General features: G+C 40.7%; 1 protein-coding gene across 1 annotated transcript in view; it reads right to left on the bottom strand.

Moving 5' to 3' along the window:
- Nucleotides 1-10,903: 10,903 nt before the first annotated feature.
- The window catches only part of LOC122797766 (protein brambleberry-like), a 439,351-nt gene continuing 431,061 nt past the window's right edge, over nt 10,904-19,193 (bottom strand). The window contains exon 11 of the mRNA XM_044066288.1: nt 10,904-11,703. Coding sequence (XP_043922223.1) covers nt 11,487-11,703 — 217 coding nt within the window. The 3' untranslated portion in view covers nt 10,904-11,486. The remainder of the gene's footprint in view (nt 11,704-19,193) is intronic.

The following is a 19,193-nucleotide window of genomic DNA, read 5'->3' as shown; positions in this document are numbered from 1 at the left end:
AGCTCCATGTAGCAGCCTCTAAAATGTCCTTTGTTGCCACTCCTCTTAGGAAAGCTGTGGAAGTGGCCATAGCTCTGGTGGAATGTGACCTAATATTGGCTGGCACACCTTTTCCATGGAAAGAATAGCAGAATCTGATGCAATGTCCAATCCATTTTGAAATTGTTTGTTTGGAGATTGCTTTTCCTTGCACTCCAGCAGCATAGGCTACAAACAGTTGGTCAGATTTTCTGGTGGCCTTAGTTCTGTCCAAGTAGTAACGTAGTTGTCCATGTATGTCCAAAGTATGCAGTAGCTTTTCCCCCCTATTTTGAGGATTGGGGAAGAATGCAGGCAGGTGAATAGCTTGATTTAGAGACACCCTGGAAATAACTTTGGGCATGAATGTAGGATTGGTTCTTAGAGAAACTCTGTCTTGATGAAAAATGAGGAAGTGGGGCACTGCCATGAGTGCCTGTATCTCCGAAACTCTTCTTGCAGATGTGACTGCCAATAAGAAGGCAGTCTTCCATGAAAGAAATTGCATTTCTGAACTTGCTGCTGGCTCAAATGGAGGAAGAGTTAATTTTTCCAACACATAATTGAGGTCCCAAGCAGGTACTGGCTGTTTTCTGGGAGGTTTGATATTCTTTATTCCTCTTAGAAACTGTCTTAGCAATGGATGAGAAAACACTGGAGGGTCACAGTTGTATTTTGCTGAGATTGCTGAGGCATGAATCTTTATTGAAGAGTATGAAAGTCCAGCATGAAGTAGTTCTGCCAAGTATTCTAAAATCTGAGGTATACTTGGTAATGCTGTGTCCTGACCCTTGTTGGCATTCCAGATGCTGAATCTCTTCCATTTGGCTGAATATGTTTTTCTTGTGGAAGGTCTGCGTGCTTCCAGCAGGATTTCTTGAACCGATTTTGATAGAGAGTTAGGTGTAGAAATCATGTTAGCCTCCAGGCTGTCAGATGTAATGATTTCAGGTCTTGATGTACAGTCCTGTAATTGTGTTGTGTTAGGAGCAGGGGCCATAGGGTCAGAGGCCATGGTTTGGTCCGAGTTATGGTCAATAGCAATGGGTACCAGTGCTGCCTTGGCCAGTCTGGAGCCATCAAAATACCTGTTGGTTGTTCTGTTTTGATCTTCAGTATCACCTTGGTCAGCAGAGGCAGAGGAGGGAATGCATAAATTTTTAGAGAATTCCAGCTGAAGGAGAGAGCATCCGTCTTCCAGGCTAGAGGATGGTGAGTCCTTGTGCAGAACTTTTTCAGATGATGATTTAAGTGGGAGGCGAAAAGATCTACATCCGGTCTTCCCCATGTCTGTCAGTTGAGAGAAAATGTGAGGATGCAGCATCCATTTGTGTGGATCCATGAAATTTCTGCTCAGGTTGTCCGCCAGTACATTGTCCTTTCCTGGTACAAACTGGGATTGTAAATGTATCTTCAGGCTCAGGGATTTTTCCCAGAGAAGCACTGTTAGTCTGCAGAGGGGATAGGAATGAGTGCCTCCCTGCTTGTTTATGTACCACATGACAGTGGTGTTGTCTGTCCTTATCAGTAAATGCCCTTGTTGTAGTAATTTTTCGAAAGTCTCGATTGCATGCATCACTGCCAACATTTCCTTTTGGTTTATGTGCAGATGTCTTTCCTTTGGGGTCCATTGCCCTTGAATGCATCTGTCCTCCATGTGCGTCCCCCATCCATGGTCTGAGGCGTCTGTTGTAATCATTTGGCCTGCTTGAGGTCTGTTGAAAGACATGCCTTTGTTTTGCTGACTGGCTTGAGCCCACCATAAAAATTCTTTTTGCAGACATGGAATAAGTGGGATTATGTCCTCTAGGCTTTGGCTGTGTTGAGACCATAAGTTTTTTTTAAATACCATTGCAGCTTTCTCATATGAAGTCTTGCCAAAGGTATCAGAAGGATGCAAGATGCCATGAACCCCAGGGCCTGCAGGATTTTCCTTGCAGTCAGCTGGGAGAGTTTTGCTAGGCCTTTGAAGTACTCTGGTAAATGCTGCTGTTTTTCCTCTGTGAGGTAGGCCATTTGGTTTTCTGTGTCCAGTTTGGCTCCTAAGAAAATAATTTGTTGGGATGGCAGTAGTTTTGACTTCTGAATGTTGACCGTGTATCCCAAGGCCTGCTGTAGATGCATGACATAGTCCAAATTTTCTTTTAAGGTTTGTTTGTTGTCTGCTTGTATGAGGCAGTCGTCCAAGTAGGGGTATATCTGAATCCCCTGCAGTCTGCAGTGTGCCACTACTGATGCCAGGCATTTCGTGAACACTCTGGGCGCAGTAGATAAGCCCAACGGCAATGCTGAGAATTGATAATGCTCTGTCCCTGCAAGAAATCTGAGGTATCTTCTGCAGCTTTGTCTGATTGGGACATGCAGGTATGCCTCCTTGAGGTCCAGAGTGACCAGCCAAGACCCCTTGCCCAGCATGGGAAGGAGTTGCTGCAACGTCAGCATTTTGAACTTTGGCACTATGAGAAAAGTGTTTCGAGATGACAAGTCCAGTATGGGTCTCCATTTGTTTTCTTTTCTTGGAACAAGGAACAGCCTTGAATAAAATCCCTGGCCTTGCTCCTGAGGAGGAACCCTTTCTATTGCTTTTATACTTAACAGCTTGGAAACTTGAGAGAGTGTCTCTGCCCTTTGATGATGTGGCAGGTTTGGCATGCCTTGTCTTCTTGGTAATGTGTGGAAGTGGAATCTGTAACCTTTGTCTATCAAATCCAGAATCCAGTTGTCCTTGGTTAAGATATGCCAGTTTTGTGAGAATAAGGATAATTTTCCGCCCAAGGGTGCTTCTCTTTGAACCTTTGTAGGTGGAATGAAAATCAAGTCATTGCGATTGTCCTTGTGGTGCAGCTGAACTATCTGTACCACGTCTTTGATTTGGAGGTTGCCATTGGTGTCCCCTGTAAGATCCTCAGTATTGCCCTCTACCTCTGGCACGTCTGCTTTTTCCCCTTTGAAATTTGAAGGACCAATTCTTTGAGGGCCAGTTTCTGCTGAATCTGGGTGGCTGAACCTGAAGGAAATCCTTGACTGTCTGTACTGACTTTGCTTTTTCCTCTATGGATTTCAGTACATATTGTGCATTAGCACCAAAAAGCTTATGTTTTTCCAAAGGTGCATCAAGTAACTTTACTTTAACATGGTCAGGCAAAGACTGATCCTTTAATCAAGCATGTCTACGTATCACAGCCCCAGTCATAGCTGCCCTACATGAAGCTTCCAGTGCATCATAACCACACTGAAGGAAATGGTTATTAACCTGAGTGTTATGTATAAGATCCTGCAATGCCTTTTTATCAATAGGCTCAGGCGAGGCTAACTTTTTCTGTAAATCATCCAGGAGAAAATCCTGGTACTGAAACATGTGAAAAAGGCAATTTAGTGACCTCATGGCCAGGGTAGTAGAAGTATATACTTTACCCCATCTCTCCAGGGACCTTGCTTCCCTGTCTGCTGGCAGTGGGTTTTTGGCAGAGGAGGTAGCTACTCCCTTGGGGCCCTGTGAAATAGTTTCTAGATCCACAGAGTGGGCCTTAAAAAGGTGCTTGTGAGTGTCAGGGACCCTATAATATCTGTCCGGCTTGACAGGAGCCGGAGGAAGAGAATGAGGGTTAGCACTGGAGTCAGAGAAAACATCATCCATAACATCCATAACAGGTGGAATAGCTAAAGGCCTGTGCTGGGGAAGCTTGAGGAAGGTACGAAGCCTTTTCCTGGAGTCAGAGAATTCCTGACCCTGCCATTGAAAATGTTCCCTCATGGCATGTAGGACTTCACCAAATGAGAAATCCTCTGGAGGGGAGGCAGAGGGAATTGATTCCTCAGCATCAGAGTCCTCATAGGCCTGGAAGGATTCTTCTTGGGTATCAGAATGTTCAGAATCCCCAGAGGCTTCATCCGAAGAGAGGTCGTCCGCCTGCTCAGTTCTGGGCCTTTTCTCTGCAGGTGGCTGAGAACCCCTCTCCATATGAGGCTGAGACCCCCTGATAAGGGAAATAAGATTAGCAGCCAGAGACATGGTTTATCAGAAGGGGCCTGGGCAGTAGGTCTAGGATGGGCCTTGGCCTGACTAGCGGCCTTAGCACATGCAAAGGCCTTGATGGACATGGATACAGGGGGCCTAGCAGCCCCACGTGCAGGCATAACCTTGTCCACAGAAATGGTGTCGGGTAGATCTAGAACTTTGGTTTCCGGAGGAAAATCAACAACCGGCACCGGAGAGATCTCCGAGACCGAAGGTCGTGTTAATGCTGTGTCGTCGGCCTGGAGCAGTGGAATTACTACTTCCTAAGGGACCGGAGCACTAGCAGAGGGTTTAGGAGTAGCATCAGTAGTAGACGCGGTCCGAGGGTGTCGGTCCCGGTCCTTGCATTTTTTAGCAGATTGGGTTGTCGGTTGATCCGACGGCATGATATACGCAAAAGATTCACTGAAAAAGTTCTCGGCAAATTCTGCCCGGCACCTGAGTGCACGCTTATTAAAGCGAGCACAGGCCGAGACGTCGTGGTCTGGGCCCAGGCAAGGAAGGCAAAGAGAGTGAAAGTCCTTATGAGGTATTTGTTTACCACAAGACAAACAATTAACTTTCTCAATTTGTTCTGACATCGGTTGAGGCAAGAATAAATGTTCCCCAACGGGGTACTTAGCTTTTAGATGACTTCGGTACTGAACACTCAGGAGCTGACCGACCGGCACTTGCGAACTGCTTCTGCTTCGGGCACCGCGCGGCAAGAAAGACTGAAGATGGCGTCGGCCGATGCCTTTATACTCCAGCCGTGGTGACGTCAGAGAGGAGGCGACACCAGCCGACGCCAGACCCAGACTTTGGAATTCGGCCGACCGAGGGCTGCCTGAGGCAGGACAACCCATATGTTATGACTGCAGTTGCATTCTTGAAGGACATCAGTAGTAACCTCAGTTTAAGTGGCAAGTATCCGTTCTAACATTAGGTTTCAAATTTTTGTATAAGATAGCAACTTGTTTACCTGTAGCCATATAGTTTTTATAAAATTAATGCACCTGTGAAATTTTGCTAGTCATAACTGTGTTACCAAACATGTCTTCATATTACCCACCATGTTTTAATGTCCATTTTAACTACTATTCACTGCTTGCACTTAGCAGCACCATGACATCATACTCCATTTTTAAATTATTAAATGCAAACATGGGAAATATATTGTTGATATTTTATAAATATTTAACTCCAGCTCTGTACATTCTCTGTTGACTATGTCAGTCTGCATGCTTAGCAAATCATATCAGCTTGTAGATGCCACTTTGCTGCCTTAATTTTATGTATGCCTCTTTACCAGGACTTCAGAAATCAGACTTTAAAAACACTGATGGGTATACTCATCACAAGGGTATAAGGAAGTCTCCTGTAAAGATGTATATTCTCTGGCAGGATAGACAGGAACTCTTTTCTGATGAGCATACTACTATAGAAAGAAACACGTTTGACCATTGCTTATCTAATTAAGTCAGAAGAGAGTATGCTGTGGCCCATCTAATTCTAAGGGGCATGCCAGATCACTGTAGGAAACTCACTTTTGCACTTCATACCTCTCTGATCTTACCCCATTATTTAACACAGTGCTGGACAAACAAACCAAAATTGGTGGGGTGGAGTCGTGGGGGGCTTGAAAAGGTACAATACAAATCAAAGCATTGAAAAAACGTATTCTGTTTGCTATAACCTATGGCAGAGCTATAATACAATGTCAATGTATGATAAAACCTATGCCTATAATAAACCATTTGAGGAAGTAATACCAGATCAGGGAATATAATACAAAAAATGAATATTAGTGATAGAAACAAAAGACCCACTTTGTACAGTCCCTTCCAAGATTATGGAATAAGCTTTCCACTGGAATCAGAATTATTAGCATACTTCAGAAATAAACCTCTCTATATATTTGGGAAGTAGAACATATAAAGATGGTTATGGCAATCAAGATTCTTGAAGGCCAGTTCAAACCTATAAATAAGCAAAGTGTAGCACAGGAAACCAAACAGAGCTGTTGAAATGAAGAACTATTACTTAAACTGACAGCAGCAGTCATGCTAAATGTGGTACAACAGGAAAATGAAATATAAACTTTCTGTTCCAATAAGTACAAAGGTAAAATATTTTTTGCAGTGGGAAGTTCTCTGCACACTCCCACATGGTAACATTTCAACTCGGAAGTCACATGTCAATAAAAGAAAATATCCACTTTCACTGGTTATTCAGGTTCTGAGGTTGTCGGGGCTTGTTTTGATGAAGAAACTTTGTACTTGCACATTCTTATTTTTATAGTTAGAACATGTACTTTATGAAACAAACCTCAGAATTATTTTTTAAATGGACGAATTAACTCGGTGAGAGCACACTGAAATATGTAAATCTGTTTACTGCATCAAAATCAAACGTATAAAGCAAATACATTTTGAAAACCTGGCCTCTCCCACAGATATGATTTTACTGAAACCAAAGGTAGTGTTATCGACTGATAGAGGATATTGAACTTGTGAGGTAAGAGATGCATTGTAAAGGCTGTGCAAGTGGTAGAAACCTCTAATATATGAAAACTTGAATGACTTGAACTTGGCTTTCCATTTCATTTATTATCCTAAGCATATTAATCCTTAGTAGAATACATTGACATTACGTTGACATCACACTTTCAGCAATGAACTAACCCACTTGTTGCCATGAATTCACCTTCACAAATAAAGTGCTTTTTTTCTGCTGTGGAGTGACATCCTAGTGTGGCATGTCATTTCATGGTGCTGGGAGAGGATCTGCTGTGAATTTAATTTCCTGAAACTTACCTTTTCTGCTGCTACTGCTCATGGGAAATTAGCAAGAGAGACTGTTAAATGAGGAGAAATGTGAAGACATGGTGCACAGTACCAGTTTGTGAGCAAGAGAGTAAATTAAATCTATCCTTCTCACATTTTGCCTCCTATGCTAGTTTATTTTCTACCTTGGTTATGCATGCTCTTTTGTTGTACCATATAAGCTTGTCTACTTGCACTGTATTAGCACTTAAATTGTTTACGTTATTCAGATGCCATACCTAGACAGAAATGTGCTGTATATTATAACTATACACATCAGGTATGTTTAGACATTTCTTTAATACAAAGCAAGCTCAGTCATATCTTTCCATGTGTCCCTCTGGTAGAGTGCCTAAGGTCATTCACCCCCACAAGAGCCACTATTCGGTCTTAATCATATTGTCAGGATGGAGGGATTTAAGAGCCCTTGTTACATTACAGATATCCAGAAAGGCAGCTGTTGACATTCTTATTTATGCAGAAGACAGTGATGTCTGTTTGCTTGACAAAAGAGTCCCCTATTAACAAACATTATTGTATTCTGATGCAGTGCGTCTGTGAGCGTTAAGGGCTGAGAGTTTGCACTGGCTGTAGATATGCAGAGTGAAGGTGGGTGTGTTGCTGAGAGATCTAATGGATGAGATTTCTTTGTCCTTAGCCTGGGAGGCAGTTGGGTTTACTGCTCTGAAGTGCATTCAGAGATGCTGTCAGGCTGATTGCAGAAGGGCAACATGTGAAAGATTCCATATTGGCCAGTGCAGGAGTATGAGAAAACAGGATAACTTACTCTTAGTCCTCTGTCATTCTATCCATTACCTCCCCAATAACTGTCCTGCCCTCAAAAACCTAGTACAACATCACTCAGCCAAAATGCCTCTTAGAACATCAAGCAAACTACTACTAGAAGTCACCAACAGCTACAATAGCTTTGGAGATGCACTATATAGTAGTTCAGTGGCTAAAAAAAAATGGAACTCTGTCCCTACTAGCATTCAAAACACATCATCCAAAGCCTCCTTTAAAGACCTCATCAGGCAACATCTCAAGCAAAGTTGGCAGTGCCATGATTGCTCCCCAGGCTAGTGAAAGTGGATAACATATACATACAAAATCTAGAGCATTTGATAATAGTTTTCAGTCTTACTCACAAACACTGGCTAATCTACAGTGTATGTACTATACCTGTGTACTGTGTATGTATTCTCCCTATGTTCCAAATTTCAGCTGTACACCACAAATCTATTAATTACCTTTATTTTTAAAATTAATATTTTTTTGTTTGTTCTCTCCACTGTAACTGTTTATGTGCAGTATACCACTGTAAAAACATGTCTCTTGTAATTTGTGTGTATACTGATCATGTCTAAATAACTAAATGTGTCTAATTTTTCTTTGTGGAGCTTTTCTCCCTGGGCCTCTGCTGAAAACAGGACTTTTCGGCTCAGACACCCCCGGACAACAAATGTAAAATAAATATAAAAATAAAATAAAGATAGATAATGGGTTTAACTCAAAAGAGATGATGTGGAACATGGCAAAGGATACAAGGCTATGAATTGTGAGTACTGTAGTACTCACAGGTGAAAAAAAAGAAATGTAAAAGTGACAGGACTATGTAGGAACAATAGGGTTAAAAGCTTTACTAAATATGCTAATATGGTGTCTACCACTTGAGTAACAGCAGTAAGCAACAGGCTACCCCACAGATATGGGTGCTGTAACTATAGCTTGGTAACTGCAGATAATCTAAATGAATAGTTCTTAGTAACTGTAAAGCAAATGGTTTCAGTACAGTATCAATAGAACATACAGATGGAATGATATGGCCGTTTGCAACAGCCTGACCTGACAGACTGTTACTGTAATGCTTTAAAGTATAAATCAGCGGATATAGCTTAGCAATGCTCATCTTGAAGCCATTAAATCGTTGTTACAGGGAGGCTTGCACTCCCGGATTTGGGGAAACTGTGCATCCACATCCTGCCTATTAACTCCCAGAATACTGAAACCTCCGATTTAGTATACATTCCTCTGTTCAAGCATTCAGTCTTACTATTCTTCAACAACTGCAACTGTCAGTTTCAACAGAAACCCTAACGAGCTGCTACCAGGCTTCATCCTTTAGTCCTGAGTTTAATTCCAAAGTCTCCTATTTGTCACAGCAGTCTTGGGTGGTTCCTGAAATGAGACTTGTGTACACTAGTTTTAGTCAGAATAAGTGAAGGACTGAATGCATATATAAATCAAGTTATGATAAAGTTACTTCATATGTTTCAGTCCTGGTTTCCCTCAAGTGATGCACTCCATTGCTTTATCCCAGATTAGCAGTCTGTCACATCAGCCTCCGGTATCTCTTCAAGCATTATCAGAACAGTTTATGCTTGGATCACCACTGGTAAAGGAGCGCCCTCTTCCACATAAGATAATTAACATTATGGCCTTATAAAACACAGTTATGCCAACATAATATATCAAACTGTCAGCATTTTTACGTTTTTGCAGAGGTACCAGCAGTTTACAACACTATTCCTGCATTTGTATATGCAACTGTACTTGTTAAATATTGTTCTGGCCAAATGTGTCACTTAACTAGACAAACTGGAATTCTAAATATCCATAAATAAGAAATGTACACAGTATGCCTGGTTTATTTTATAGTTAATCTATTGTAAAACCTAGGTGGGGGCACAGACTGGGTTGCTTGTGGTGGGCACTAGAGTACCTCAAATTTCTTGGGAAAAAGCTTGGATATTTAAGTCATGCTTGATATCATAAAATGTGTGCTAAATTCATTTTCAGTAAGACTAGTGAGAAAAATAGTTTCTCCATGTCTGAAATTAACTGCTTTTTCTCAGTTGCTTGCTCTTTGAGACACTTCTTAAGATGCCCATCTGTAATATCGAGTACTATTCAGTGTTTTAAGTATATTGCCTGGATTGTCTGCACCACCATGTATGTGGCAGCATGATTTACATTAGACTGTTCTCAAATACTTATATAAAGGAACACTTCCCAAAGGATAGCTGTGCTAAGGCAGTCAAAGCCCTTCAAGATAGGTTACCAGACATTTAGCAATGTCCTTGCCCACTTACCAACACAAGTCATGGATTATGATCCGTTTAACTACATCTCGTGTATGCTTGGTGTTGTTGGTTTGGATGAACAGTGACCAAATATTCATTTATTTATTGGCATTTATTTACAGGTAATGTCTGACTGGATAATTGTATCCATTTTTAGAGGACTCCCAAGGAGAAAAGATCATTAGTACCTTATTTAGGAGGTTCTACTGCATAAAATGGAAATACACATGCTTATCTTGCGAAGAATCTTAATGATACCATCCCTTTGTGACATTAGCACAAGATACAAACATTAAAACACATTAAAGGAACTCCGGTAGAATTTAAACATTTTATTTTTAATAGTTAAAACAAAACTTTAAAACTTTGTCAGCAGAAATAGCTTTCATTGATTAAAAACAATAAATTTATCCTAAAGAAAATGTACTCATGACAATGCATATTATATTTATCAATGCCCACACACAATGACATAATTTTTTCCCCATTTGAACAGTCAGGACCATTTCCCTTCAGAACCCATCCACAGTAACATGTCTGTTCACAGCAGCTTTACAAACCCGCAAATAGACTTGTCCATATAAAGTTCTATAAAGACTGAATGGTGATGTAGAAATGTCAGTATAATCAAGTCTGAAAGATTTGTAAGATACATAGTGCAATGCCTCTGGCTTTCAGTTGTGAAGTTATTTAAGCTGATAAAGCAATAGAAAAAATTCAGGTCAACACCTAAAACTTTAAAAAGAGTATTTCTGCTGAACTAGCTTCAGCAGCCGTAGTCATATAAAAATATTATACCTTCAAGCGCGTTATGCGTCAGTTCAAAGTACAAACTGCCTCATTTATACTTATGTGGGCATACTCATTTGATATATTGCTTCAAAAATAACATGGTTGATGTTCAGTCATTCCTATATAGGCCTTGTAAATGGATCACGTAACATGACCATTGCAAAGACTTCAGGCCCGAGTATTATATTTAGTGCTGTAATTTAAAACTCTAGAGAGATTAGTGCTGTATTTCAAGACTCTATAGAAGTAATAGTTTCAAAAGTGCAGCATTAAGATTTCCCAATCATTTGGATAAGGAAATGCTTCTATTCCTACATTATACCTTCAAACTTAAATGGCAAATATTCCATAGTATTAAGGTTGTCTGCTTGGCAAATGCCACACACCAGTGCAGATCTGCCAACCTGCATTTTAGGTGTCTTTGTCCTATTTTATTTATTGTGATGCATATAGTTAAACAGATGTACAAAATTCATTCTCTTAAGAAATACAGCTTCTGTATTCCTACACATGCTGCAGAAAAATACTGGAGAGTGACAGCTCACAAAGTGATGCATCTGTGTAGCTTATGCATTATACAAGCAAAAATGCAAACTATATGCATACATATATAAAAACAGCCCTTGTAAGCATAATTTCCAACTTTGAGAAAAAAAAAACACCCATCACACACTGAAGATATACAGATGTGCTCTCTCCAAAACTAATAAATGCCATGACTGGTTAGAGAAGGTAATGCTCTTAGACTACACATGGGTCCCTTTATTAGTCTCAGTCATGGTGATATGGAGCAATCTGTAAATGACTGATAGAAAAGGATGTTTCAGTGTTGCTCTCACTTGCTGGAGAGGCAGCTGATCCAGCAGTAAAAGAACTCTGTCCTGAGGCATGGACATAGCAGAATTCTTGCCCAAAAACTTTGTTTCTACAAGGTAAGCCAGACCTGGTGATACCTTGGCAGGACTTGCGAAGTGAGAAAGATACAGATCTGAAGGGAAAAAAAAAGATGAATTTAGGAAATTTGTATAGTTCTACATACCATTAACTCCAGATAAATGGAAAAACCTTTCACAGTACAATGGTACAATTGTTAATAGCATTTCAATAACTTGTACTGTTCATCAATAAGGATTCAGTCATTTGATAAATACACTCAACTGATGCCCAATAAATAACTGAACAAAAACCTGTTTGCATACTCATGGCCTAATGGTTAAGGTGTTTGCCTTGCAAGCACCAGGTGCAGGGTTTGAGTCTCACAAGAGATAATTGGCTAGGCTTAAAATGGCTCGCAAGGGCAGTTAGCTTAGTATTAACCTATGAACATGCAGTTTTCGATAAATGCAAGACTCACTCGGACACAAACTGTATTTTCTATAAACTGTGTAATTTGCTGTATTTAGATGTATTTGTGCATGCCAGAACAAATGTTAGGTGATCTTATTGTATGGTGTGTGCATCAAGTACTTTACTACCTATTCAATGTTACTGAACTCTCAGTCTGGGCTTTGTCTAAAAATTGTGCCTTGTGACCCATGCACAAACCTGATCAACAAATAGAATAAGTACGGGGTCAGAAGAACAACATCAACCAGGAAAGAGTCACCACAGAAAACTGCATGTGTTTTCAGAGAATTTGGTTGTATGTGCTGTACAAGTCTAAATATAGAACTTAAGTTCGGATTAGACTTCACTTATAGATCACTACCTTAACCCAGTAAAGCAATACTGGCAACGTTTTTTGGTTATCTTGTACCACAGAGAACCATGCAAACTTCCTGCCTTTTAATAACCTTATGCCAGATCCAGTTTAGGATAAGAATAAAGAAAAGGTCAGAGGTTACGTAGAGGACACAGACTCCTTTGATGCCAGATCATCAGAAAACTGTGGATTCTGTTCTTTTTACAAGGTGCCTGGATTCAACTTCCAAAACTGACACACACTTCAGTGCATTACAAGTGGAGCAGCAGCAGCCCCACGTGATATCCCTCAGAGCAGACAACAAAACAGAAGCTGCACTGCCTGAGTTTTTAGCTCAGATGGATGAAAAAAAAAAAAAAAAAAAGATTCCACAGAACAGGAGAATTCCCCTGGTGCCTTGGCCAAATTTTCCCTAGTCAGATATGAATACGGCCTCTCACGAACACAGGCCTGCCTTTTGGAACTAACCTAATTAACAAAACAAAGACCACATCCTTTGAATGAAATAATCTAGTATCATGACATCTGAGAATACAGAAAAGAAGTTAGATTACTTTGCCATCTTGCATCTATATACAGTCTCTAAGTTCATCAGATCTTCACAGTAAAATAGGTACTTGGGTAATGAAGGCGAGCTGTTGTGGCATGACATGCATAAAACAGCACCATCAACTGGGGACACAGGTTCTCCATTTTTCTTGGGGAGGCATAAATCCAAAATTTGGATGGCCTGAATACTTGGATTTTATGGAATTTGGCATTTTTACCATTTCTTGTATTTACCACTTCTAACAAAGTATGTTGTTTTACCGAGTGATATGTACCTAGATTCCATTTTAATTTTCTGTGTATGTGTGTGAGGGGGTATGTGCTTGACAGTGATTTTGACAAACTGGAAATCACACAAAATCTTTCTAATGGGAATGCAAATATACTGAAACTTAATTTTGAATTGACATTTGCAGAGTATTAAGGTTAGGAATAGGGCTAATATAAGGTGTGTGACATTTAGTGTTAGGGCAGGAATTAGGGTTAGGACATTTGAATAGGGTACCGAATATTTGTGCTAACCCTAACCCAAAATCCAGTGCTAACCCTAACCACTGGCATAACCCACCGTTCCAACATACAAAATGACCACAAAAATGTAGACCCCTACCTACCTTCATGCAAGGTTCTCACTACACAAAAATGTTATAAAACACCCCAAAAGACGGTACCACTCTCACATCTGTCCTTTTCATTCTACTCATCCAAAAAAATATTGAAAGCAGTCTTGTCTATTAAGACTAGGTTGACAATCTCTCAAACTAAATGAACCTTGAATACTACCCATTTCAATGACCTGGATCAAAAACATACTTATGCAGTTTTATCCCAACATTAGTTACTTTTTAGATACTAGACCCAACCCAAGAAAATTGTGGTGGAACTACTCTATATAAAACTCATGTCAACATCCAACTCCTAAGCTCAAGCTAATGCGCACACTGCCACTATCAGGCTACTTCTACAAATTACACCCCCCCCCCCCCCAAAAAAAAAAAAAAAAACTGCACCTCTCAGCTCATCTCCTGCCTCCTTCCACACCTTGGTAAATTCCAAACACTAAGGAGTTACATTCCTTCTAGGAAACAGAAGCAACCACATCATCTTAGGTGACAGCATTCTTTACTTCATCCAGTTTGACATCAATGAAATTCTGCTAGACTTCATACTTGAATTACTGTGACAGCCCAAAAGACCTAACATGGTTACTATAATTTTCTTCCAGATCTAATCACGGACAGCCCCAATCTAATCTCAAACATCACCCTTCTCCTCCTGTTAGTAACCATTGCACAAGGTTCTTACATACCCTCACAACAAAACACCCCCTCAAATTAATCTTTCAGGTTTAAGACAGACTAACATCAAAACATTTAAATAAGCCCTCTCCAGCAGTAAACTGGTCCTTCATATTAAACCTAAACAACCCTAAACTTGCCACAGAAGCTCTCACCAGAACATTCAGATCTTTCCAAGACACATTCACACTCTATAATTTCTCAACTCTAAAAAACAGAGAAATGATCTGCTTATCCCTGAAATGAAAAAAAAAATTAAAAAACTTAGAGATGATGCATGCAATATATCAAACTCAGAATACAAGCAATACAATGGCACAAAAGCCAGCATATGAAAACCGTTCAACAATCTTTAGCCAAATCAGCAAGACAGTTCTGGAAAGAAATGAATTAACTAACAAAGGAATATTCAAAACCCACTGACAGCAACACCCACATTATCTCCCTTTAACTCACTCTCTGAATGCCCCAGTTTACCCACCCCTCACACACTCACATCGACCCTCCCTCCAGTACCACCTCTCAAGAGACACGGAATATCAGGAAGGCATGTTTGCTGAAACCGGTTTGGGATTATCAAATAAATATTTACTTATTTTGTTGTGCTTTTTACACCTTGGTGCTGGCCGCTTGTTCACTTATTCCTGATTTGGTTTGGCCCTGCACTTGCCGTACGTGCAGACAACTTTTACTTGATTATTACACATCTAGTTTCACCCAAATGGTAGCTTTCATGTCATGCAGTATTCCAGCTTGTGTCTAGAATACTTCACCATACAGATACTTCTAGAACAGGGGTGTCCAACCTTTTTTGCTTCAGGGGACACATGCTTGGATAGGTCTGGAGTGGCCACATTACCATGATCAACTTCCATACAAACTATCAAGTGACCAAAAATAAAATAAAAAATAAAAAAAAAAAATGAAAATTAAGTGCAGGCCAAAAAAAAACTGAGATATTATTCAGTTTGTCTTCCGAATGTTATCATCCTATAACTGAATTACTATTTCAGTCCAGGCAAAAAATCTGATCATTGAGGGTAAACCACCACCAATAACTGTCAAAAGTGCAGTTAAATAAATATACATCACAGATTTTACTCCAAAACAATAACTCTCCATCAAATCAATAGGAACTAGATCCAAGGACTGAAATTCTGCTAGGACATATTGGTGAGACATGTGCATCTCAGAAGATCCCCATGTTCTGCAACAGGCTCCCAAATTCATAGGTAGGTACTAGGCTATTGGCCCTAGGGCCTATACAAGCCTAGCCAAAAAGGTACCCTAGCTTTGGCCACCCAAGAAAATTATTTTCCTGTGCCCCTGTCAAGCAGAGCCACAGAGGTGATCCCCAGAATGAATTTCTTATTTCCCATCCAATCAGGATTTTTTTTGAAGAGTGCTAATGAGGAGCTTTGATATAGATAGGTAGTTTGTTCCAGAGTATGGGAAGTCAATGGGACAAGAATCTATCCCTCCAGCATGTTCTATTTATTGTGGTGACAAGGTTTAGGTCCCTAGAGCGTGTAGCTCAGAAGGATTGGTATTTCTTTAAGTGGAGCATGTCCAACAGCTCTGGGTTTGAAATACCTTTGTATGTTAGGCAGAGATCGCCTCTGAGTTGGTGATATACAAGAGAGTAAATCAGGAGTTTTTTGAGACAGTCTGCATAGGGCATCTGTTTGAGGCCAGTGATTACCCTTTGTGAGGTATTTCTGCAGCCTTTCCAGTTGTTGTAGATGTCTTGTGAGGTACATACCAAAAGGGGCGTTGTACTCTATGAGTGACGAGTAGAGGGGAACAATGACCTCTTTTTTCCTGGATGAGAAACCTTTTGTGATGAGGTGTGCCACATAGGATTTCCTAATTACTGTGGCGGTGATTATCAAAGGAGAGACTATTGTCCACCTGTGTCCCAAGGTCTCATCACACTTTCGGTGTTAAGTAGACCACCACCTATGTGGTAGCTCATGGGTACAGAGTTTTTACCAAAGGGGATGACAATGCACTTTTTGGCATTGAGCCTGAGGCCATGGCTTTGACACCAGGCATCTTAGCCTAGTACCAGCCTATGAACCTATCGGCCCTAGGGCCTATACAAGCCTAGCCATAACAATTCCCTGGATATTTCTTCATACAATATTTACTTCCCTGGACCCCTGTCTAGCAGGGTGACTGATGTGATCCCCAGGGTGAATTTCCTATCTCCCATCGAATCATCAAGGTTCCTTTTGAAGAGGGCCAAGGAGGTGCTCTGCTTGACATGTATGGGCAGTCTATTCCAGAGTATGGGTTTGTCTTCGGGTCAGGAACCTATCCTTCCAGCATGTTTTGTTCATTGTGATGACAAGGTTTAGATCCCTAGAGTGTGTGGCTCTGATGGATTGGGATTTCTTTAACTGGAGCATGTCTAACAGCTCAAGGTTTGACACGGCCTTGCATGTTAAGCAGAGATCGCCTCTGAGTAGACGATATGCCACAGAGTATAGCTGGAGTTTTTTTTAGTTGGTCAGCACAAGGCATCTGCTTTAGGCCTGTGATTCTTTTAGTAAGATATTTCGGTGGCCTTTCCAGCTGTTGCAGATGTCTTACGAGGTACATACCAAATGGGGCATTGTACTCTATAATGGGTCTAATGAGGGATGAGTACAGTGGGACAATGACCTCCTTTTTTCCAGATGAAAAGCCCTTAGTGTGAGGTGTGCCACAAAGAAGGATTTCCTGGCTGTTGTGGTGACTACCACCTGTCTCAGTGAGGCCCTTTTGTAGGATGTCCACATAGTTAGGAGTTTCAATTATGGCTCCTAGTTTGAAGTCATCTGCAAACTTCATTAGCCAAAGACCTTCTGTGTTAGCCAAACAGGAGAGGACCCAGGACTGAACCCTGTGGTACTCCACTTGTCACTGGTCTGAAGTTGGATTTGGAGTCTGTTACTTTCACAGTGCGGGTTCGGTCAGTGAGCCAGTTGGCAACCCATCTTGCGACATAGGGATTTATACCTAGTTTAGTGAGTTTATCTATAATTCCAGAGTGGGGGGTAGTGTCAAAAGCCTTAGTGAGATCTAGATAGGCTGTGTGGACCACCTTACCCTCGTCTACAGCTTTGGTGACTGCTTCAAAGAAGTCAATCAGGTTTAGGAGACATGAGCTGCCTTTCACAAACCCGAACTGGGTGGGTCCAGAGTTCAGAGATTACCAATGGCTTTGTTTATAGGTTCCATGATGATACGTCCCATGGCCTTGCAGACCAGGCTCATTAGGCTAATGGGGCAGTCATTCCCAGGGTTCATGGTGGCTCCCCCTTTGTGGAGTGGGATTCACCCTGGGTCTGGCCCCTATGTCTCTGATGGACACAGGCAGTCGGTAATAACCAAACTAATATACCTCCATAACCTTTAGAAAATTCCTAAAGTACACTCTCCTAATAAACCCCTATGATACATAGTGACACAAATGGGTTGGGGTTGTGCAGTTAGGTTTATAAAGGCCCTGGTGGTCATTAGCCTAGTATATACACAAATGTAGGGAAAGCTATAATTTTCTCTCTCAAATATGCTGAATAGAGAAACATATGCACAGTAAACTTGTGGATACATTCACACCAATTAATGAAATATGCACAAATTCAGGGCTGTCCTTATCCAAAATCATAGGATAGGCAAAGAGCTTCAATGGCACTCACTACTGTCCAGTGACTCCCTTCCCATTTCACATCCCCCAGTTTTGTATCCTTCCACCTTGGCCTCTCTACTATCCAGCATACTTTTGTTTTCATCTTTTTCATGGATCCTTTCAAAACACATCAACTTGCCAAGGTTGTACTATAATAAATCTAGGGAAAATATCTAAATTATGTCAGAGGATCTGGAGACAATAAGGTTCCCAGAAACTATTGCTTTCCAGATACTCAAATGCATTTTAAAACTTTTTCCCAACCCTTTGAGCCATTGATGGCCGGAACAAAAATCAGGACTAAAGGAATAAATTCAGTCCAAGTCTCTGACTTTGCTTTTTCATGCAATCTTTCAACACACTAACTGGTCAAAACTACACAGTATTAACTCTGGAGAAAACGAGAAGCAAGCTTAAGATCTGGGTGCTGCTAGTCCCCCAGAAGTATTTTTTTAGACCCACTGAGGTGCATTCTGAAGCCTTTTGATCCAGTGTTGTATAACTTGGAATTTAGTAGGAGATGCAATAAGAGGTCTTCTAATTTGAATTATAAACAGAGGATTGCTCTGCTGCATTTACGTAATGATGGCAGCATAGTAATAAGGACAGCCGATAAGGGAGGTCCCACTGTTATAATGGTTAAGGTTTTTTTATTTTACTGGCATGAAAACATTGTTGACTGATTATCATTTTTATACCGTTATTAGTATGACTCAGGTTTGTGATACAATATATGGCATTAACTCCATGCTTGAGGACAATTTGTAAGAGTGGTATTACTGACAAGTATGTTTGACTTTAAGGTTGACAAACCCCTTATACCATCTATTCAAGGCCTGCCTAAAGTACATAAAAATGCTAACTGCCCACCGATGAGGCCAATTGTGTCTGGTTGATGCTGGTGTACGGAGCCACTCTCTCTGTATATACAGAAGATTTTACGACCCATAATTGATGTGAATGCATGTATTCTAAAGGACTCTAAACAGTTTTAGCTGGATCTCTATGGCGTTAGTAAGAATGTATCTAAGGATGCTATTTACATCTTTGTTACTCTAGATTTTCAATCCCTATTCACGGTAATACTGAATGGGGAAGGTGTTGACTATATACACAGGTACTTACTGAAATATGGTGACCTTAGTGAGTCATCTGTTGATCTTTTATGCTCACTTTTAGAGGTTGTTTTAGAGAACATCTTTGTGTTTGATGATTGTATATACTTGCAGAAAGATGGCCTAGCTATGGGCACC

This window comes from Protopterus annectens, chromosome 3.part1 (genome assembly GCF_019279795.1).
Source record: "Protopterus annectens isolate FY-2018-M chromosome 3.part1, PAN1.0, whole genome shotgun sequence".
Taxonomy (NCBI): domain Eukaryota; kingdom Metazoa; phylum Chordata; order Ceratodontiformes; family Protopteridae; genus Protopterus; species Protopterus annectens.
The sequence above is the reverse complement of the archived record's forward strand: the minus strand, read 5'-3'. Positions and strand labels throughout refer to the sequence as shown.